Source organism: Hemiscyllium ocellatum, chromosome 4 (assembly GCF_020745735.1).
Source record: "Hemiscyllium ocellatum isolate sHemOce1 chromosome 4, sHemOce1.pat.X.cur, whole genome shotgun sequence".
In the NCBI taxonomy this organism is placed as follows: Eukaryota; Metazoa; Chordata; class Chondrichthyes; order Orectolobiformes; family Hemiscylliidae; genus Hemiscyllium; species Hemiscyllium ocellatum.
In genome coordinates, this window is record NC_083404.1 from 127,674,360 (window position 1) to 127,698,045 (window position 23,686).

A 23,686-nucleotide genomic window follows, 5' to 3' on the forward strand; every position below is an offset into this window, starting at 1 on the left:
TTCTGCTCACAGAAGATTTTGTCTAAATAACTTGGTGAATTCCTACAATACATCTTGTAAATGGTACACACTGCTACTTGAGCATCAGTGGTGGAGAGAATGAACGTTTGTGGATGTGGTGGGAATCAAGTGGGCCATTTTGTCCTGGATGGTGTCAAGTTTCTTGAACATTGTTGAAACTCCTCTCATCCAGGTAAGCGTATCGTACTCCTTCACATTCCTTACTTGTGCATTGCGGATTGAGGACTAGCACAGGTGAGTCAGGATGTGAGCTATTTGCTCGAGGATTCCGAGCCTCTGACCTGCTGTTGTAACCACAGCAGTTAAATGGCTAGTACAGTTTAGTTTTTGGTCAATGGTAATGCCCAGGATATTGATAATGGGGGATTCAGTGACCTCTCACCTTGAGCTGTAAGCATTTATCACCATACTTTACATGCGACCTGCTTTTATTGGGTGATGGTGGGGGTGAGTGGGGGTTGCAAGGTTTCAGCAATCCTACGACACTTTCAAACTCCTACAGTATTTGAATGGTATGCTTATGCTCCAACTGTCAGAGTAAGGTTCTATGTCAAAAGACTATGTACATCCATCCCATGGCATTCCTTGCCAAGTCTTCTATGTACTATTGTGTTTAGAACTATGCTAAACTGTCACATGAATGTGATGTTAAAACTGACTGCTTACATTACTAAGAGGCTGTTCCGTTTCTGATATTCCCCAAATAGGTTCATTGGAACAGTGTTCAATAGATCCAGGGACAGCAATGGTTATCATCACTGCGGGTCCATTGTAAAAAAGACACAGATAAATGAATGAGGAATAAATGTGCCAATTTCCACTGGCTGCTGAATAGGCTCCGTTTGAAGAAATCACAGCTAAAGGTTTCCTCATGCAGAGGAGGCACAAGAGTTTTACAGTCTATCATACTTGATGCCGTTTCCTTTAGATGAACAGGTGCATTGTTGCCACAGACATGTTTCCCCGTGATAAGGTCAGTGCTTACTTCTCCCAGGTGCAGTGTGCACTGTACACAGATTGCGTTACAGCACCATATTTTATTGTAGCAGACTCCATTCACAGGAAAGGATTCCATTCCATAAACGTATAAGTCTTCTATAATCTTTGGTACCACATTTTAGAAGTCTGCACCAGGTAATGTGCAAGTTGCCATAATGCCTATATCCTTAAGAACTCTCAGGTTCCTGCTTAGTCTCAAGGGTCAGATGTCTTACAAGAATGTTTACTGGGATACCAGGGCTACCATCAATAACTGTGGCTGATGACTCCATTACTCAACCTCCGTATTCAGATGGAATTAGATATAACACAGTCCAATCTTCCAGCAATGAATCATGGAGTAGATGTTAAGCCTCCTGAAGATGAGATTCTAATGCCTGTATCACTCACAGGGCACCCTGCAGTACAATCCAGACAAGCTATGCTGCATAATTCTTGCATGTTGTGTTCTGTGTAAGTAAAACAGGTAAAGAAGGAATGTAATGACTTCTAAAGAGCTGAGAAAGCAGCAGCAGTCTTTACAAGGAAGAAGCAAAGAACACTGAGCATGAGGACCATCACCTTCAACATTATACAGCACTGCAACAGTGGGTGTAACAAGTCAAACAGTGTTTAATTGATAACTGGCTTCAACAGGTATAAGTTAGGTGAAGTGATCATTCATGGACTGCAAGTTTGTTGTTGCTTGAAAAGTAAGCAGCCCTTATTTATTCCTAGAAACAAATATAGATCTTTTTCTTGAATTGTTCTTTGCTTTTCTGTTAACATTTTCACTGTTTGAAGGCTTTTCGACATGGTGATGCTCCCACATCGAACAACGACAAGATGTTATGCCATACTGGACACTGGAGAAACCTTTTCACACAGTTTGAATATATTCTGCCACCAAGGAGAAGTAGCCTGTGTAGTTTCATTTCTGTAGCTGCAGTTGCAACGACAGTTGATCAGACTGATGTCAGTGACATAACTCCAAGAAAGTTCTGACAGCAACGAATACCTCTGCTGCTAGCGATTGCATAATAGCAGTGCTATGAAATCAGCAGTGGAGGATTATGTGACATAACGTGCTAAAGCTCATTGAGAGAAGTCCTCACTGAAACTCTCCAAAAGTGATTTGGTTAAATTCAGCTTGTTGAGTCCAGTGTTACAAAATTCATGAGTAATGGTTTCACTCTTGGATGAGCTAAGGCAGAGATTTTCTTAAGGTAAAATATACTTGTTAGTAGCTCACCATCAATTGTAAGAGTAATTAGAGATGGCAATGTTTTATGGCCACTTTTATCTGAGACACTGTTATCCAGTGAACAAATTAAGAAACAATATTAGGTTAGAAACTGAACTCAGGGTTAAATAGAGCATCAAGTTTGCAAATAATTTAGTTTTGCCTCAGAAAGCAGTACAGTAGGCAGTCGGATCCAGAGTTTGTAGTATTAATTCAAAATAATGGATTGATTTGGCAAAATGGTCAACTCATCAAATATTCAGAGTAAACTGAATTTGGGTCAACTGCATAGCAATTAAAAAGGTGAATTCCAGCAGGATATTGTTAATGTATATACAGAATCTGATCTGATATTTTCAGAAACATCACTGAGGTATAGAATATTAATGAAAAAAATAGGTGGGAACCAAGGGTACATCTCCTATTTGTTAAAAGTGTGAATGCGTGGAAGTCAAATGAGGACAGTCAGCTTAGTAGTGATGTCCTCTTTGGTGACTAGCTTGTCACAAGCTAGCATTTAGATTCACACACAAGCAATGTTGTTTGGAAAAGATGCTGGAGAACTGGGGATCCATCAGCCTGGATAACAATCAAAATAAAACCCACTGTCTCGCCCATAGTCTTTTATTTTTCTCTGCTTCAAAGCTTCCCATCCTTTTCTTGCAGCAAAAAAGTCCATGCACTTACAATTCTCTACACACAAGGTTTTTCCTAGCCTTTACTAGTATATTCCGACAAAAGTCACAGCCTATGTGAAAAGGAAGACAGAATAGTAAAACGTTTTTCATCCACAACATTGTAGTTTGTAAATATTATAAAAGAGAAAAAGAGAGGATATTTCTCTCAGTCTCTCAAGTCAGACAAATGTTGTGATGAAGACTAAGTACAAAAACGTAACCTGTTCCAAGCTGTCTATTTTGAAGCACACAAAATCAACCTTGAAGGCCAGTCCTCATGAGTAAAACTATATCTACAAGTCTGTTGCTTAAAGATTCCACTAATTAAACCTTTGCCTTCGTGACCCCAAATTCCTAAATCTCTAACTCTGCAAAGCCACTGCAGGATCCATGCACATCGAATAGTGGGTGTGCACATTGATTTCTGGTTTAGCGCTGCTGTGCCTGGACCTCGGCACAGGAACAGGATAAAATATTACAGAGAACTTAGTATGTCCATGCTGTGTTCATTCAATATTAATGCAATGCTTTCACAATGCTGCCTTTCCTTGAGATTTTTCCCTCACAGTTTGATTGTCTAACTACAAGGTTGAAAATGAAAAGAAAAGCTTTTTACTAAAAGCTTCTATCTCACAATCCACATCCAACAACCTGCTCTGAAAATTCTTCACGTTTTGACATCTGTGACAAATTGCATCATCAGAGGAGGTAATCCATAACATTTTAAAACAGTCAATGTCCTGTGCAAGATAATTCCAACATTTATTTTAGAAATGTGAATTCATTTTCTTCATCTTTGCCAGCTTTTCCTTAAGTCATACACATACCATTTGCCAGTTTTAGTAAAGTCCAACCATTAATTCTGAGATGATTTGTTTACAAAGTGTAACAAATAAGGACAAAAACATTATTGCTACCCATCTTCAGGAATAAAGACTTTCAACAAAGAATTAGATAAAAACTTAGAGGAGAAGAATTTTCAGATATTTAGGGAAAGGACAGGTAAACTGTTACGGTCCCAGTTAATGTTACTATCTCCTCCTTCCTTCTTTATTCTAGGCCAATGTCCTTAAATTGTTTTTAAACAGAAAATCAGAGAAATGTTTGACACAGAAAGTGGTCATTTGGCCTACTATGTCTATGCCAGCTCTGCAACTGAATATCAGATCTCTTCTTAACCTTCTCTCCCAGGAGAATGGTCCTAAATTTTAAAATCTATCCTCACGACTGAAACTTCTGGAACCATTGAACATTAGCTTGTTATTTTATACTACTGGTCTAGTGACATTATCATTATATCACCACCTCCCACATCAATTTTACTTTTTGAAGTGCAATTTGGGATATACCACTCAGTAAACATGAAATAAATAGTTTATTTCAGTGCTATATAAATCCAATACCATGTATATATAATTATTCATTTTGTTCTCGAATCACTAAGTCTCAGTGTGACATCTGTAACTGACGCTTATCTGCTAATACCTTGAAGTCTGGGTTCTAATTTGCCGGTTTGCTGAAAAAAATGAATGTTGAACTTTCAAACATCCTTAAAGTTGTCAACTTTCTTTGTCTCTGTTCAAGGGAAAACTATCTATCAATTTACTGTGCATCATTGTGTGATGTCATTCCAAAGTTTCCTTTTACTTGTTGACATACCATGGTGACATAAGGCAAATGCTGTTACCTTTTGCAGTTCTAAAAAAAATTTCATTTTCTTATTCCGTATGGAAGTTGTATGTCTTCAGTTTCATTTTAGATGTTCCAGGGTCTTCACTCATCATTGATATGGATGTGTCACTGTTGGAGTGGGCTGGACAAAGTCAGAAGTCACATGACACCAGGTTATAGTCCAACAGTTTTATTTGAAATCACAAGCTTTTGGAGCGCTGCTCCTTTGTTTGGTGAAATCACCTGACAAAGGAGCAGCACTCAGAAAGCTTGTGATTTCAAATAATACTGTTTGAATTATTATCTGGTGTTGTGTGACTTCTAACTTCATCACTCATCATTGTCACCAGCCAAAGAAGCACTTTTTAGATAAAATAAAAAGCAAGCTTACACCAGCTACTAGCCTCCAAGGAGAATACGCTTTGGGTTAGAGATCTGCACCATACATAATAAACAACAGGATGTAAAGGTTTTTGTAAACCAAGTTTTAAAATAGATTGAATTCAGACATAAATTCTGCACTTGCACAAATTATGAGTTTTAAATGTGAAGCTGGAAGCCCTTTTCCCTAGATCACTTCATCCTGTAATTTGTGATGCCACTGGTCACACTGCAGGTAGGCCTCTGGATCCACACCTCAGAACTGGAATATTGCTGTTGTTCTCAAGAAGGTCAGGAAGTCACTTTTGTAACTGTAATTTGTTTTTGGGACCTGCGTAGTTGTGTCACTCAGGTACTGGATGTTGGACATAGCAGGGTTCTTGTTAATTTTTGTTTGTTCTGCAAGGACCTCCAAGTACAGCAGTAGCTTCTGGAAGTGAATATCATGATTCAGCATGATGATCGACAGGCACAGCTTAGGCAGAAGGCAGAATGCAGAACGAGAATGAGAAACTGAGACTGCTATTGGGACTGGATCAATTAGTCGATCACAATCTGTGAGTTGGAGACCATGGCTCTAAGCCTTTCTTTGGGCAAATCATGTTGTCTAATTTCAGTTACTTTTTGGAAACTAAGATTTTTAAATTTCATCTTGCTTTTTTTTATTTTACTCACTTTTCATTATCTACTGGTTTCTTGCTCCCTCATGTATTTTAATTCTACCTTCAGTTTTTATTTCACTTCTTTTTCATTCTCTAAGTCATTTTTTCTCCATTTCTAACTGAATCCTAGCTAATCTAGCGGTGCCATCTCAGTTTTAGATTTCACCTATTCAAATTCTTTATGTTGGATAATCATTTGAAGAATCTCCTCATTACAAGGTCCTGCTTTTACTTCTTTTTATCAGCTAACTTCCAGAGTTCACCTTAATCAAGGGTTTCAAGTTGCTCACTGTTATATCTTCAACTTTTAGAATATTGCATACAATTCTGATCACTGTTCTATAGAAAGGATGTTGTTAAACTTGAGAGGGTGCAGGAAAGATTTACAAGGATGTTGCTGAGACTGGAGGGTTTGAGTTATAGGGAAAAAAAAGTTATAGGGGCTTTTTTCCTTGAACATTGGAGACTGAGGTGTAACCTTATAGAGGTTTACAAAATCATGAGGTGCATGGATAGGGTGAACAATCAAGGTCTTTTTCCTAAGGTGGTTGAGTCCAAAACCAGAAGGCATAGGTTTAAGGTGAGTGGGGAAAGATTTAAAAGGGACCTGAGTAACTTTTTTACGCTTGTGTATGGAATGAGCAGATGGAGGAAGTGGTGGAGGCAGGTACAATTACAACATTTAAAAGGCATTTGGATGGGTTTATGAAAAGGAGGATTTTAGAGGGGATATTGGCCAAATGCTGGCACATGGGACTAGATCAGATTGGGATGTCAGGGTGGCATGTACAAGTTTGACCAAAGGATCTGTTTCCATGCTTACGACTCAATAACTTCCAGAAAACTCTTAGCAACTTTCAAAACCCTCATTAAAATACGTGCAATAAACTTCACCACATATCAAACATTTCCTGTCCAAAACCTCCACATGCCCACTACTTTAAGAAGACAGATTTAGATCCAATGAATTCAAATCCCTCAACAGCCCCCGCTTATTATGATCTCAATTGATGTTACTTCTGGACACATTATACCACAGATTTAAAACCTGGCTTCTTAGAAAATACTTTGTTTTCTTTATATATAATTAATGCAGTGGTCCTTCACTGAACTATAAGCATGCAATGCTGTAGATTGGGAGTTTTAACAATAATACAGTTTACTGAACTACTTACATTTGAAAGACACAATCCCACCTACTCCCAACACTATCATTTTATATACTCAAATACCAGAGACAGAGGTCTCTTCTTTATTACAACTATAGATTTGAAGTAACTATTTCTTTCACTTCCCAGTCTTGAGAGATTGATAAACTCTTCCTTGATTATCCTGGAGCTTAAACTTTGTTAGCTTCAGAAAACTGCTTTCAGGTTCTAACTAAACATTTCTGGTCTGAATGTTTCAGACCAAAACCGCTACACTGAGGTGTCTATTTCCTAACTGTTCTGTACCACTCTGCAAAGTTCCAACCCATTCTAAGTGATTAAAGACAACAACATCTTGGTTTGTTCAACACACCGCATCAGTTGAACTATAAATTCAGTGTCCTATGATCCTGCCCCACTAGCTACCTGACGAAGGAACAGCGCTCTAAAAACTTGTACTCCAAAAAAATCTGTTGGACTATAACCTGGTGCTGTGTGATTGTTAACTTTATTCACAACAGTCCAACACCAGCACCTCCACATCACAAGTTACAATGGGAAACCTTGATGCGAAACTTCAATCATTGGCAAGCCACCTCCAGGCATTTCTGCAGTCTGACTCTAAGGAAAATCTGCTTCCCACTGGGAACACCTTGGATTTGTCAGGCATCTCTGCTATTCCAATAAATATGAATAAAAATATTATTTGTCCTTCTGACCACTCATATTTTTCAATTAACTATCATTTACATATTACTTGGATATCTTTGATTACTGAGGCATATAAATAAGATTTTATTTCAAATCCATATGCTGCACACCTCCAGCCCAAACTTGTAGAAGAAGTAATTTATGAAATACTTGGCACAGTTCACCAGTCCATTATCCAAGTGTTGTCTTGTGATGTCATGAAAGATAGTTTTTGTTACTGGATGTGGAAGGTTATTGCGAAGCCTAAAGTACTCCTGATGACGGTAGATTGTGACTTCAAATGCTAAAACAGCAAGAATCAGCAGGTTGTTCTAGAAAAGAGAAAAAATAATTACATTTATTATACTTGAATTTTCCCAAAATTCTGAAGATATATTCTGAACTGGTTATGACAGAATTTGAAAATTTAAGGCGTCCCACAAAAGTCAGAAGGTGCTCTTGGTATCTGCCTTCATACAATGCACTATTTGTAAGTGCAATTTGCTGTTGATAGCAGCTAAAATGAACTAAGCAAGTTTCTAGAAGTTGCACATTAAGCCTGCTGTACCATTCAGTCAGAACATGGCTGATCATTTATCTTAACTCCATTAACTGATGTCATTAGCACCCAGAACATCCACTGACTTCTGCCTTGAGCATACTCAAGAGCTTCCTTATAGTCCCACTCATTATAGCTTATCATCCTCAGAATGACCTGTTTATATCCACTTTGTTCTTGCCTGTTAATGAATTCTCAATTTAATTCATAATATTACTGCTAGTCCCTCATGTGCTCTAATTTTTTTTAACTAACCTCCTGAGTGGGATTATCAACAGCTTCTGAAAATCCAAACATATCATATCCATTGCTTATCCTTTATGTAATATCTCTTACAGTAACATCCCCAAAAAACTCAAACATGGTTGCCAAACAGGATTTCCCTTTCATGTTCAATTGTACTAAGGGGAAATGTTCGAAATGTCCCCTTATCACATTCTTTATAATATATTCCAATATTGAGCACCCTACTGATATCAAACTAAAACATCTGTAATTCTCCATTTTCTCTTTCCCAGCCTTCTTAACCAGCAATTACATAAAAACAAACTAGGCAAAAGTGAGGACTGCAGATGCTGGAAACCAGAGTTTAGATCAGAGTGGTGCTGGAAAAGCATGGCAGGTCAGGCAGCATTCGAGGAGCAGGAAAATTGACGTTTCAGGATGAAGGGCTTTTGCCCGAAACGTCGATTTTCCTGCTCCTTGGATGCTGCCTGACCTGCTGTGCTTTTCCAGCACCATTCTAATCTAAAAAAAAATCTAGTTCATCTGTTTGGTTGCTCAAGGAATTGTGACCAGACCTACATCAGTGATTCTTTGACCAGTACCTAAACAATCAGACAGCATCAGTAAAGTGCAAAGAGTAGCATCTATGATCTTTTTGGCATTGGTTAATCAGGGCCTTAAGGTCTTGTACTAGACTTTGAAGCAACAAGTTGCTGAACTATGAAGTTAAAAAGTTATTACAGTTGACATAAGGCAAGGAACTACTGATGCTGGAGATCTGAAACAAAAACAGAAATTGCTGGCGAAACTCAGCAGATGTGGCAGGATCTATGGAAAGAAAGGAGATTTAATATTTTGAGTCTGGCGACTCTTAATGAGAAGACCGGCTGAGTTTTTCCAGCAATTTCTGTTTTTGTTTCAGCAATTATGACAGTTAGGAATATTAAATAACTCGGACTGGTGGGAAATTCAAGACAAAGAAATAGATTTTTAAAAATTAAACATAGTCAACGGATGTTTTGTTGGTGGTTTTGTTTTGTTATAAGTATTGTCACATAGGTCAGCACTTCAGATGGTGAGACCAATGGATTTCTTAAATTCCAAAGTATAGTTTATTGTTTTACAAGGTCCAAGTTAAATCAAACACCATATCCAGAACTAACCTGAACTACACAGAAGACTAATAGAGAAGTGATGGCCTAATGGTATTATCACCAGACTACTAATCCAGTGACCCAAGTGATGTTCTGAAAATATGAGTTTAATGATGACCATGAAACCACAGCTTGGTGGAGGAAAAGCCTATTTTGTTTGTTAATGTTTCTTTCAATGAAGGAAACTACTCTCCTTACCTGGTCTAGCCTACGTGTAACTCCAAACCATTGGCAATGTGGCTGACTCTTAACTGCCTTTGAGCAATTAGGGATGGGCAACAAATACTGGCTAGTGATGCCCATGTCCTATGAATAATTTTTTAAAAACCCCAAAACACTCTTGCTGAACCTCTGGATCCAATACATTCCCCTGCCAACCAGGTCACAATCAATTAACTTCACCCGCTTGGCAGTTATCCACCCCAGTCATCCGATACCTGTAACACCCGTTATTCAAGTGCTTCTTTGTGTTGTCATAAAGATGATTTTAAAAATGGATGTTATTGCAGAAGTAGAAATACTTCTGGTTGACAGGCTGGAGCTCTTGCTTCACAAGATGAAAGTCTATGAAAGCGGGGAGGAGTATTGAAGAGCTATGAGAGATTATGCTGAGAGGCAATGCAATGCATTCAATGACTGCATACAATGCATATACTTCAAATCAACTCATTAGCTGCAAAAAAAAACAATTAGGACATTCTGAAAATGAATTGCCATAAGTGGCTGAGCCTTGTGTGACATTGGTTGAGAGTGCTGATCTTCAGCCTGTAGACTTGCTGTTAACAGTCTCACCTCCTTCTGGAAGGTTTTTCATGTCTATACTATCTGTCTATGAAGGAACATGCAGCTGAGGAATAGAATAGCTGCTGTTGCACCTACTGATGTTGCTCTTGCTGCTAGGTTAGGAGCAATTGTGTGATATCAGCTCTTGATCTCCCAGCAGATATAGCATGGGACAATGCATAAGTAGTTCCAAGAAATTGACAAATACGCATTAAAGAGTCACATTCTGAGAGAACAGCAGTCTCATTAATGGACAATGCTGCAGTTAATATAACTAATAGAAACATTCCCAGTTTGCCAGTTTCACTGAAGAAGTTCTTCACTTGCCTTCGTGATCTTGGAAAGTTGCTGACCATTCAGGAATTAAGTTACATGGCTAAGAAGTCAGGATTCAGGGTTAATGAACCTCATAGTTGACTTCTGCAAAACCTTAACAATGACTCAGTTAATCCAAGGGAATTCTCCATTCTCCTTCAATCCCACACTCAGAGAAGCCAGAACAGCATGGACTCACGTTGGCTACCCAACTAGACATCAGTTTCTGAGACCTTCCTCTCATCCTCACTATATCTCCACCGACCTGTAAAAAATATGTGCTTATTGCTTGCTCTTGGGCCTTGGCAGCTTTCCTATGGTCTGAAGCAAAGCTTTTAATCTTTGCAGTAAGATTCTGAAAATTCTGCAGTGAATTAGATAAATTACGTAGTATACACTGAAATCCTTGTGAAACCATTCAAGAAATGATGCTAGATTTAACTTTATATACCCTCCATTCTTCGGACCCATCAAATTGTGTTTCAGAACATGAAATGAATACTCCATTGGTCTTGTACATACTCGAAAGTTTCCCACTACTTACATCTGCAGTTCAGAACAATAAGTCAGAATTTCTTACAGATTTGTTTTAAATATAGTTGGTTCATTTACATTTGCTTTATCTTCAGCTTCCAAAAACAGCATAAGATCTTTACTTAATTTATGATCACTTAATTAAAATAATCTAATGAATAATCCAGGATAACACCGAATTCCTCTTTTCTTAATTTGGCTTATGTGACAATCTATTGTTTTCAAATTAAATTTAAAAAACTACACTATTTGAGGCACGTACAAATAAAAGTGAATGAAATCTGCAATAAGAAAAGGAAGTGTTGGAGATCATGCAAAATATGCCTAAATGGTAGCAAAAAGAACATTCTCTTCGGGGAAAATGATTACATGGCAACTTGATGCTGATCTGTGACAGTGCATCAATGTCTTGAGCTTATAACATTTGTTATAAATAGAGTGGAAACACGATATAAACATTCCTCATTGGTATCCTTTTGAATTGGGATCAAATTTGATTGTCAAGGTTTGATTACAAATGTTTTAAGCAACAATCCTCAATTTCACTAATCATAAATAAAGTTTACATTTATTTGCAGTATGAAAAGCCTTTAGCACACGTGGTTTATATTTTGACACTACATTAGAGACATTAATTTATTTTAATGGAGGCAATGTAGAAATGAGACAGTGCCAATAGATGCACAAATGATTACACTCTAGCTGAGCATCAGTTTCTACACAGACTTTAAATTCATTCCTTGGTCCCTTTTGAGATAACGCTTCCTTTTGTTTTACTGAATACGTGTTAGAATGGAAAAGAAAGTTAGGAAATATTGTAGCAAAGCCATACCTTAAGGTATACCAGAAGGGGAGAGGATTTTCTTAGCCCAATCCAATTTGCTGGGTCAACTGGGCTGGCGTAAAGCACTGATTTGTGCAATTTCTCAATGTTCTCTACATTTGTCTCATTAAGTTGTGGCTGAGGAATTAAATATTCAAGAATATTATTTGGAGTCTTAAGTACAAAAATAATTAATATTACTAAATGCTCTATTTTCAATTATTTTCCCTGTTAATGGAAATAATTTACTGTATAAATGCATTCATTTTAACAGTTGAAAATGACTGGCATTAAAAGACCATTCTAAAAAGAACTTCAAAGTTAAACCCATTTGCAACTGAAGTAGGCTTTGCCATGGCTTTTTTAAACTCAGCTATGTCGTTATCACCATTCATCCACATTCCCTGTTAATCTGAGAAAGGATGATGCCACAAATCTGTGTAAGGAAGGTGAAGAGGTTTGACAGAAGTTGGAATGCCTGAACTTCAAATTGGTTTCTGTGACTTCAGCAGAATGGAACGAGAACTGAAAGGCTTCCTCCCATTTACTCTCTCCAACCGTTCCCAGGATATAGACGAGAGTATGGACTCTTACCTGGAGATTATGATGGGGGATCTGGAGGATAGAAACAAGAAACTATGTACAAAGGTTGGTAGTAAGATGACAGTCTGTCCCAATCAGCAATTTAGAAGTACTGAGCAAATGAACAGCAGATCTGGAGACAGTGTCCAAGAGGTTCAAGGGTTTCAGGAGAGCAAGACTAGTGAGTGGCATTGTATTTTCAGAGACCAATATCAACCTTGACTTTCTCAGCATTCTTCTATAAAATACCTTTCAGATCAATAAACCTTGCAAATTTAACTTATCCCTTTCTTTCAGGCACTTCTACACTTATCAATCTGAATGGCAAACAGTTACCACTTCATCCTCATTGGTATGCTATGCACACTCATGCCTCATAGGCTCCTTCCACAAATATTGTCATCCATAAGACCATATGAAATAGGAACAGGAGTAGGCCATTCAACTCCTAAAGCCTGCTTTGTCATCCAACAGGTGAATGGCTGATCCAACATTTTTCATATTCACTTTCCTACATTTTTCCTGTAACCCTTGATTCATCTATTGTTGAAGAATCTATTTCAGCTTTAAATATACAGATGGACTCTGCCCCACAGCTCTCTGTGGCAAACAGTTCCGAAGACAAGGATAAACATCCTCTCAGCACTTTCCCTGACAAGCACCTTAAGAATCCTATGTGTTTCAATGAGATTACCTCTCATTCTTCAAAACTCCAGTGAGTAGAGTTCCAAACTGTTTAGTCTTTGTTCATAAAATAGCTCTTCACAGCAGGGATGATCCTAGTGAGACTTTTGAAGAGTCTCCAATGATATTATGATTTTCCTCAAATAAGGGAACTAAATCTTCTTGCAGTACTCCAGATATGGTCTCTCCAGTAACATGTTGCAATTGCAGTAAGACTTCTCTACTCCTGTACTCCAAACCCCGTGGAAATACTATGACTTTAAAAGTATGTTCTGTTCTGGCTTTTTGTGAAGAGAGGTTGCGACAAAGGTGGCAGGCCACCGTAACATCAGCCTTCTTGATTACCTGCTACAGAGTATGTGTTAGCTCTCTAGTTTCATTAAAAAGTACCCTAAGTCCTTTTGCATTGCAGCTTTCTGCAGGTTTTCTTTACTTAAATATTATTCTGTCCTCTCTTGTTCTCCCTTCCAAAATGAACAAATTCAGATTTTCCTACGTTACCCACCATTTGCCAGCTTTTTGATCACTTAATTTATCAATATCTCTGTAAACTGTTAGTATCCCTGTTTCAATCTGCCTTTCCAATTACTTTTGTGTTCTCTGCAAATTTGACTCCCCTTAATTCCTTCATTCCTCTAAGTAATTAATTTATATTGTGAAACCTTGCTGTCTCAGCACTGATCCCTGTAGAATTCCACAGATCCCAGGTCACCAACATGAAAAAGAACTCCTTATTTCCTGTTTCCTACCATATGCCAATTCTCAATCCATGCTAGTATACTGCCTCCAATATCATGGGCTTTTGTCTTGTGATTTTACCTTTTGAGATACCTTGTGAAATGCCTTCTGAAAGTCCAAATACAACATATTTACCCTCTCTAGTTGAAACTCCCTCAGCAAACTCTAATAACTTAGTCATATACAATTTCCCTTTCATGAAGACATGCTGATTCTGCTTGATTAGATTATGATTTTACACATATTCTGCTATTACTTCCTTGATAACTGATTCCAATACTTTTCCAATAATACGCGATAGCCTAATTGACCTAAAGTTACCACCTTTTTGCTTCCCCCCTCCCCTTTTGAATATGTGACAATACTATGACTTTAAAAGTATGTTCTGTTCTGGCTTTTTGTGAAGAGAGGTTGCAACAAAGGTGGCGGGCAGGCAGTACCAAGCCAATAATGTAAACAGCTTGTGAGGCCTTGGGTTTTTTTTAAAAAGTTGGAACAACAGAAGCAGAATGAAGTGGTGGAGTCAAGCTCCCACAGAACCAGCTGCTGTCAGGGTTTGGATGTTGTATACATTTCTCCTTGCTATAGCAAAACACGTGAATTTTCTTTCTGTCTCAGAGTTTATTCTTGATGTACTTTCCACCTAGTCTGGAGAAACATTACATGTGAGATAATCTGTTTTACTGAATTTGCCTTTGCCAAGGGTGTGCTTCTGGATATTACTATTTCAGAACAGTTGCTGTTTAGTAGTTAGATAATCTATTATTCTCATAAGTTTTCCAACTGGGTTGTTATTCCAATTCTTCTTTCATTCATTTGTACTTAAACTATATGAATAAAGTAGATTTTGCTTCAAGACTGATGGTTTGATCAATCAAATTGCATCCAGAACACAACACCTTTCACTTGCGCTTAAAAAAAGAAAAAGTTGGGATGTAGGCTATCTTGTTAATATTTTAAAAGGAGCTTTGGTCTGATCTATAACAAATTGGGGGCTCTTGATGGGATCAAAATCTCTAATTCCAGGTTGGTTTTAGAGTTATTGAACTTAAAGACAGTGAGTGGTGAATACTGGTGTTATCTTTTCAGCTGTTGCATTTGATTGGCTTAAATAGGATGTGCCTTGTGTAGTAATGGATCTTTCAGTTACTAAGAGTTTCCTGGGTACGGAAGAAGGCAATTTTGGTCTCTCTCCTACCAGAAAGATGTTGTGAAAGATTTACAAGGATGTTGCCAAGATTGAAGGATTTGAGCTATAGGGAGAAGCTAAATAACCTGGGATTGTTTTTCCTGGAGCATCAGAGGCTGAGGGGTGACCTTATCGAGGTTTATAAAATCATGAGGAGCATAGATAGGATAAATATACAAGTCTTTTCCCCAGAGCTAGAGGGCATAGGTTGAGGATGACAGGGGAAAAATTTAAAAGGGACCTAAGGGGTAACTTTTTCACACAGAGGATGGTGCATGTTTGGAATGAGCTGCCCAAGGAAGTGATGGAGGCTGGTACAATTACAACATTTAAAAGGCATCTGGATGGGTATATGAATAGTAAGGGTTTAGAGGTATATGGGCCAAGTGCAGGCAAATGGGACTACATTAGGTTAGGATATCTGGTCAGCATGGCAAAACTGAGTACTGTAGATGAAGGGCTTTTGCCCAAAATGCTGATTTTCCTGCTATCTGTCAGCATGGACAAGTTGGACCGAAGGGTCTGTTGTACATCTCAATGACTCTTCGTCACTTCAGGAATTTTACAGAAAGTGAGCAAGACGAAGATTTTCAAATTGACAAACAAGCTGGAATTTAGAATTGCCTTTGTGCAAAAAGGGGAGGTAATTGCAACAACAGCTCAACTTACAATTGCCAGAAATGCTATCAGAATCTCTGGATATGGTTAAAATTCAATTGCAAATAAAGCAGCTTGAATTACATATAAAAGAAAGAGAAAAGGTAATGAAACAGTTTAAATTATGACTGAAAGCAGAGGAAAAAGAATAGGAAAGGAAGGCCCCAGCAGAAGAAAGGGAGAAAGAGAGAGTTTTTGCACTTCAGAGGTTGGATCTGAAAACTCAAAAGTCGATTTAAAATGGTGGAGGTAGAGGTGAAAGGTAGAAGCAGTGATGAGGACAGTGATGGAGAGCAATCATTGTAGCCAAAAGCCAAGTGAGGATTTGTTTAAATATGTCCAAGTTGTGTCTAAATTCAACGAGAAGGATGTAGAAGTCTTTTCCATTTCATTTGAGAAAGTGGGTAAACAAATGAAATGGCCAGTGACTACTTGGGTATGGCTGATCCAAACAAAGTTGGTAGGTAGAGCTAGTGAGGTATTGGTATCACTTGAAGGTACCTGGGGAGTATGATGAGGTGTAAAGAGCCATTTTAAATGCATATGAACTAGTGCCAGAAGCAAACAGACAGCTTTTCAGGAATTTAAAGAGGGAACCTGGTCAAACATAGATTGAGTTTGAAAGATCAAACAAAGTTATTTTGATAGATGGATAAGAGCATTGAAAATAGGTCAGACAGATGCTCTTAGAGAGATGATTATTTTGGAGGAGTTCAAAAATTCATTTCCTGAAGTAGTGATGACTTATTTGAAGAGCAGAGAGTGAAGACTGCAAGTTTAGATGTGGAAATGGCAGATGATTATAAATTCATAAATTAACGTCTGGCTTCCGGCATCAATTTCAATCTGAGACGTATGGAAATTGGGGAAAAGAAAAATCCTCATAAAGGAAAAAGAAGTCTCATTGAAGATAATAATGATTGCTTATTACAAGGCAATCAGGAAACCCATGAGAGGAAAAGAGAAGTAAAAAAAGAGAATAAAATAGGCCACATGAAGTCGCAGTGTTGGTGGTTTAGAAAAAGCACTGGGAAGACAGATGTGGGAAAACAATGATTTTTAACTATCTGGAAAGCACACTGGAAGCTAAACAAAAAACTGGAAAAGAATGTACAACCTTATCGGGGTTGGTTGAGAAGAAAGACCGGGATCGCTATAAAGAATTTACATACGTAGGTGGGGTTTATTCATGTATGCCATGGTGGGGTAGGTAAAGAAATTAAAAGTTTTAAGAGATTAGAGCACAAGTCAATCTTTGGTGGTAAGAGATGAGGAGATATGCAATTCAGGTGAGTAATGCCAGAAAAGATTGTAATATACGGAATTCACAGTGGTAAGAACAGTGATCCATTATATACAATAAGGTTGAAGAGTCTGGTGAAAAATTGTGAGATGGCTGTAAGAGTATTCGAGAAATGATCAGTTATGGAAATGCAGTTTATGCTTAGTAATAATATAGCTGGATCACAGATGGGAGTGATGCCTCCTGTGGATCAAATGGCAGTGGAAAATCAGACAACTGAGGTGTTACAGGAAATATATCCTGGGGTTTTTCCTGGTTGTGTGGTAACAAGGTCAAAAAGCCACAGGCTGAAGCAGGAGGAGAAGTCAAGGAGTAAAGATAACGAAGTTGAAGTTCACTTATCAAATGGTTTGATCAAATGGTTGGAGAAAAACAAGAACAGATGGAGGACAAAGTGAATATTTTTTAGTTCAGAAAAATTACAACAGAAAAATTAAAAACTAAAACAGTGTACCATAAAAGCCTACACAGAAGAAGAATCAGAGTGTATCCCAGTATGCCACTATCTTAAAATCAAAGTGTTGATAAGGACATGGAGACCATTACATTTTCAGGCAAATAAAAATAGCCAAAAGTTCAAATTTGCATTTCCAGTAAGTTATAGAAAGATGGTATTGTGAATAACACATGAATTAAAAATAGGAAATAATTTGGGAGCCATGAAAATTCAATCCAAAATGCAGATTTTGTTGGCCTGGACTGCAAACAGATGTGGGTGAATTTTGCTAGACATGTCATACATATCAGATAATAGGAAAACCTCAGGCAGTAATAGAATAGTACCCTTAATATCCTTTCCCACATTTGAGGAAACTTTTACAATACTCATACCTGATTGCATCAGATCCCTATCTAAATCAAAAAGTGGGAATTAGTATTTGTTAACCATAATGGAAGCGTCTTCCAGATTTCCAGAGGTCTTTCCATTATGCAGTATCACTGCTAAGGGGATTGTAGAAGAGTTACTCAGATTTTGTTTTGACTAAATATGGATGACCCACAGAAATTCAATTAGATCAAGGTTGAAAGTTTACATCAAAGTTATTCAAGGATGTTATGGATTAACAAGGAATAAAACAATTCAAATCTATTGTGTACCATCCAGAATCACAGGGAGCATTAGAATGGTGGCATCAAACTTTAAAGACTATGTTGGTGGTTTGTCGTCAAAACTATCCAGAGGCTTGGGGTAAAGGAAATATATTTGTAATTTTTGCAATTGGGGAAGCACCTCTTGCACCAATTAAATTCAATCAATTTTGAATCAGTTTGTGGGCTTGAGGTGAGAGAACGATTGAAATTAATTACGGGAAAATTGGTGAGTCAGGGTTCATTGACCACATACTTAGACTATGTGTCAAATTTTAGGGAAAGATTAAAAAGATGTGTAATTGGCTAGACAGCATTTAAAAATAGCACAGCGGGTGATGAAACAGGAAGAAGATAAGAAATTAAAAATTCAAAATTTTGCTAGTGGAGAAATAGTTTTATTGTTACTTCCAGTGGTAGGTGAACCTTTGAAGGCAAGATTTAGTCCTTGACAAATCAAAAAAAATTGAGTCAGGCAAATTATTTAATAAGAACGCTAGATAGCAAGAAATCTTATAGCGTATGTCATGTGAATATGCTCAAAAGGTATTTTGATAGGAAAGGAAAGCAAAATGAGAATGTGTTACTGGTTACAACATCAAGTGAAGAACCTAGTTCAGATGATTCTGAATTGGACATACTTCAAATTTATTTGGATCATGAAGATGTTTTCAAAATTGGCATAAATTATTGAGTTACCCTTGAGAGGAAAATCAAAATGGTTATGTGTGAACTATCACAAAATCAATGCTGCTGCAAAATCTGATTTTATTCTATCCCATGTTTAGAAGACTGTATTGAGAAGACGGGACAAGCAGCTTATATTTCTAAGTTGGAATACTCAGAGGATACTGGCAGGTCCCATTATTCAAAGACTGAAGGAAATTTTGGCTTCCATGACACTGAATGAGCTGTACCAGTTTTAAGTCAACGTGCAATCTGCAAAGTATACCCCTGAAATAGTTTTTTCAATATCGTTGTAAAGAAACAGCCTAATTAAACAGGATTAATTAGTACGATTAATTGGGCAATTATGGCCTCAAAGGTCTCATGACAGGCAGCCAAGGGGATGCTTATCTAGATTATGGGAAATATGGGAAGTGGGTTGGGGTGGACAGGAAGGTGGTAGATCAATCACCCAACATACTTTACATATCCTTCTGCTGAAAACATGTCCAGCTGCAGGCCGTACACTAATACCTTGAGGAAGATCTTTTACTGTCCTTTCATTCCATATATTTCTAGGTTTGGAATGTACTTGCTGAAAGTGCGGTAGAGGCAGGTTCATGTGAGGCATTCAAGAGAGCATTGGATGCTTATTTAAATTGAAACAATGTGCAGGGTTATGGGAAAATAACAGGAGTTTGGCACTAAGTCAAAATGCTCAGAAAGCCAGTGTATACACAATGGGCTGCATGGTGTTCCTTCTACATCATAACAATCCTCTGTTTCTGTAATTCAGGAGTGCATTTTAAATAAAGTAAGAAATGAAGATGTAGAAAAAAATGGCCAAACACTGGGTATTCTGTGGATATAAAATTTTGCATTCATAAGAACATATTGCAGGTAATAGTGAACAATCGAAATTATAGGAACATAATGAAAAATAATAAATATTGTACTCACAGTTGTACAGTTAGAAGAGTGGTTGGAAGGCTGAACAGAGGATAGTTGATACAACATTTTACACACAATGATTATACAGGTCATGACTGTGCAGATACTTGATGCCAGTGGGCGTAATTTGACATAAGGTAAAGCAAAGGCCCATGAAATTAAGAAAACGTAATTCAACAAGGAAACCTGTAGAAGAAGTACACTTGTATTAGCTTTTCACATTGTAGTGATGCAAAACTAATTTTGGGATGAGAAACAAGTTAATTGGAGATCCTTTTGAGAAGAGAAACCACAAGAACATTCTCTCAGCAAGGTGGTTATGCATATAGTAAGCCTGGACTAGAGGCAGGGACATTAAGCCAGAATATGTTGTCAAAATATCAGAAAATCTATTGGAATTTGCTGTTATTTGTGAACCAACGGTATGGGTGATAAATAGATACACTATTTAATATGACTATCCAAAAGTTTTTTGTTTCAGTTGTGTTGCTCATCATTAGCTTTTCAAAGCAGACTTTTTTTTCCTTCCTAAATATTCAATGTTGTCAAGTATAGGCATATAGCAAAAATAATAGATTTGTTACGTATTTGTAATCTAGAGATATAAATTCAAATCGTACCTTAGCAGCTAGGAAAGGTAATTTCCTAGGTAATTTTTAATTAAGTTAAAATGTGGAATAAAGAGCTATGATGAGAAATAGTGATGATGAAACTCTTGGATTTGTTGTAAAAGTCCACTGAGACCACTTTAGGGAAGAAAATCTGTTATCCTTTTCCATTCTGCCTATATTTAAGAACATATGACTAGAAGAATGTAATTTGATCTATTTTAATAATGTGCTAATTGGCTAATCATCGCATCTAGTACTGAAAATTAACTATCACATGTGTGGAGGTTCATTCTTGCAGATTTTGAATATTTTGTCAAATGATTTTGAATATTACAATTTAGTTTAATTTTACTTTCTCTTTTTCATTGACTTCTTTCCCTCCTTTTATTTCACTTGCTGTGCCTGATTTGACATTGATTTCAACCCTACTAATTCATCTTTCATGTTAATTCTTCCGATATTTATTTTCTAATCCTTAAATTAGTTACGGAAATAACTTGTGGAGTATTCACCTCATCAGGTTCCAGATGTTTTGACTTTCTTGCAGCACCATTATTGACTTTCTGTTTCAGAAACCTTTTCTTTTGTAGAGCAGAAGGTACACAAACAGATCTAATCATTGGGTAGATATGATTAGGTAGATGTCTTTCCAGAGCAAATACTAGTGCTACATTTTAGCTCCGATTCTTGGTCAGTAAAGTCCCAAAGTGGGTAAACAGAACTAACAAATCACTCTACTAACCAAAGAGAAATTTCTGCTGTGAAGTCATGGCATTTGTTAAAACATTAGGTGTGAGGTAGTGAGATTAGCGGTGGATTGCTGTAGCAAAAAAGAAACAGCGTAGGCAAGATGTACAAAATGGCCACCCTTTGAACTGAGAAAATTTACAGTTCCATGTACTATTTAATTTGATATTTTACCAATTTTGTAGTAAAGCGGAAACATATCAATCTAATGTCAGTTTTGTGGGGCTTTTGAATGGCACAGAGGAATGTAAAAGCCATATACTCGTTGCTCTGTTTTTACACTGACCTCTTTCAATGTAATCCAAATGATGTAAAAGGATACAATCTTGATTATGTGTAGCTCTAAGATCCACCAAGCCATAACTTGCAGTTTGTGGAAAGTCTCCATAAATTTCAGAAACAGCACGGTTAGTCGATCAATTACGAGATGCCATTTATTATTTTTGTCCTCTAAATAGGATAGAAGAAAACTGTTTCATTAAACATATGCACAATGTAAAGCAGCCATGTCAGTTTACCAATTACTTTTATCTCAAACCACATAATACTCGAATGAAAGTTCTCTTACAAAAACTCAGTTAGGAACTTGCAAAAAGAGAAGAAAAATTGGAGAAAGAACCATTATGGATGTTATTAGGGAGCCTTAAATTGAGAACTCTCCCTCTATATTGATCTGGGAATAGTTTATGGTATTTGATACCCCAAAGTAGTGTACAGAATGGAAACAAAAATAACATTCTTACAATAACAAAACTGTAGCCTTCAATTTCTTTTGGGTCAGATGCACACATTTCATATGTCAGCTGATAACAACATGTGACTTCTGAAACTTTCAGTCCCAGCTCAGACCATCAGCTTCTATCATAGTTTGATCAGGGTTAATTGACCAGGTTGATAACGGATCTCAAGAAAAGGACATTGTGAAATGTCTCTGAGAAGGCTTTGTTTTAGAATTGCTTATAGTAGAGTCCACAAGGGGACAGGCAATTCTGGATTTGATGTGTTACGAGGTAGCTTTAATTAGGAAGTTTAATGTGAGGGAACAACGATAGGGCAGTGACCACAATATGATAGAATTGCATGCAGTTTGTGAGGTAGAAGCTGGAATCAGATGTAACGGTATTATAACTGAGTAAATGTAACTGGAAAGACATCAAGAAGGAGCTGGCCAGAGTGGATTGGAAGGGCAGCCTAGCAGGGAAGATAGTAGAGTCCCAATGGCAGATGTTTCTGGAGGTAATTCAAAAGGCACAGCAGAAATTTATCTCAAGAACAAGTGGTCGAGAAAACTTTGGCTGACAAGGAAAATCAGGGACAGCATAAAAGCAAAAGAAAAAGTACATAATGTGGTGAAGACTAGTGGGAAGCCAGAGGATTGGGAAGCGTTTTAAAACCAGTGCAGGACAATGAAAAAAAAGGAAAAATAAGAGCGGAGAAGATGAAATGAGAGTAAGCTAGCTAGTGATGTAAGTTTGCAAGAATTTTTTTGGATATGTAAAAGCTGAGAAAGAGGCAAATGTGGACATCAGACTATTGTAAAAAGAGTTTGGAGAAGTAGTAATGGAAAACAAAGAAATGGCAGAGGAACTGAATAGAAACTTTGTATGTCCTCACAGTGGAATACATCAGTAGCATACCAGGACTTCAAGAGAATCAGGGGACAGAAGTGAATGTAGTGCCATCACTAAGGAGATTGTGCTGGGGAAGCTGGAAGATCTGAAAGTGGATAAATGTTGTGAAGGAGACAGCTGAGGAAATTGTGAAGGCATTGGTGGTGATCTTTCAGGAATCACTGGAGTCAGGAATAGTTCCAGTCGACTGGAAAAATGGTGAATACAACGCCATCGTTTAAGAAGGGAGGGAGGCCAAAGATAGGAAATTAAAAGCTGTTTAGCCTGACCTCTGTTGTTGGTAGGATTTTATGGTCCAATATGAAGGATAAGATTGCAGAGTACTCAGACGTGCATGGTTTAATGGGACTGAGTCAGCATAGCTTCGTCAAAGGACGTCAGACCTGATGAATCTTCTTAGAATTATTTGAGGAGGTAATATTCAAGTTTGCCAAAGGAGAGTCATCGGACCTGATCTATTTGGATTTCTGCAAGGCTTTTGACAAGTTGCCATATAGGAGGCTGATAAATAAGATAAGAGTCCATGGTTTTAGGTGCAAAGTACTAGTATGTATAGAAGATTAGCTGACTGACAGGAGGCACGGAGTGAGAATAGGTAGGTCGTATTCAAGATGGCAGCTGATGACTAGTGGAGTTCCACAGTGGTCAGTGTTGGGGTCACAACCATTCATGTTATACAGTAATGATCTAGACAAAGGAACTGTTATTGAAAAGTTTGCTGATAACACAAAAATAGATGGAGGGATAGGCAGTGTTGAGACAAAGAGGAGGCTGCAGAAAGTTGTGGACACACTAGGAGACTGGGCCAAGAAGTGGCAGTTGGAACACAATGTGAGCAAGTGTACTTTGGTTGGAAGAAAAGAGGCTTATTTTCGAAATGGGAAAATGTTTTGGAAATCTGCACTAAAACAGGACTTAGAGTTCCAGTTCAGGATTCTTTTAAAATTAACATACAGGTTCAGTTGGTAGTTAGA

General features: G+C 37.5%; 1 protein-coding gene across 1 annotated transcript in view; it reads right to left on the bottom strand.

The window, feature by feature from the left end:
• LOC132815248 (piezo-type mechanosensitive ion channel component 2-like) overlaps nt 1-23,686 on the bottom strand; it is a 467,530-nt gene that overhangs the window by 164,106 nt on the left and 279,738 nt on the right. Inside the window, exons 17-20 of the mRNA XM_060824063.1 lie at nt 21,368-21,531; nt 19,733-19,909; nt 11,874-12,002; nt 7,603-7,803 (exon numbers count right to left, since the gene is read on the bottom strand). Of these exons, the coding sequence (XP_060680046.1) occupies nt 7,603-7,803; nt 11,874-12,002; nt 19,733-19,909; nt 21,368-21,531 (671 nt within the window). The remainder of the gene's footprint in view (nt 1-7,602; nt 7,804-11,873; nt 12,003-19,732; nt 19,910-21,367; nt 21,532-23,686) is intronic.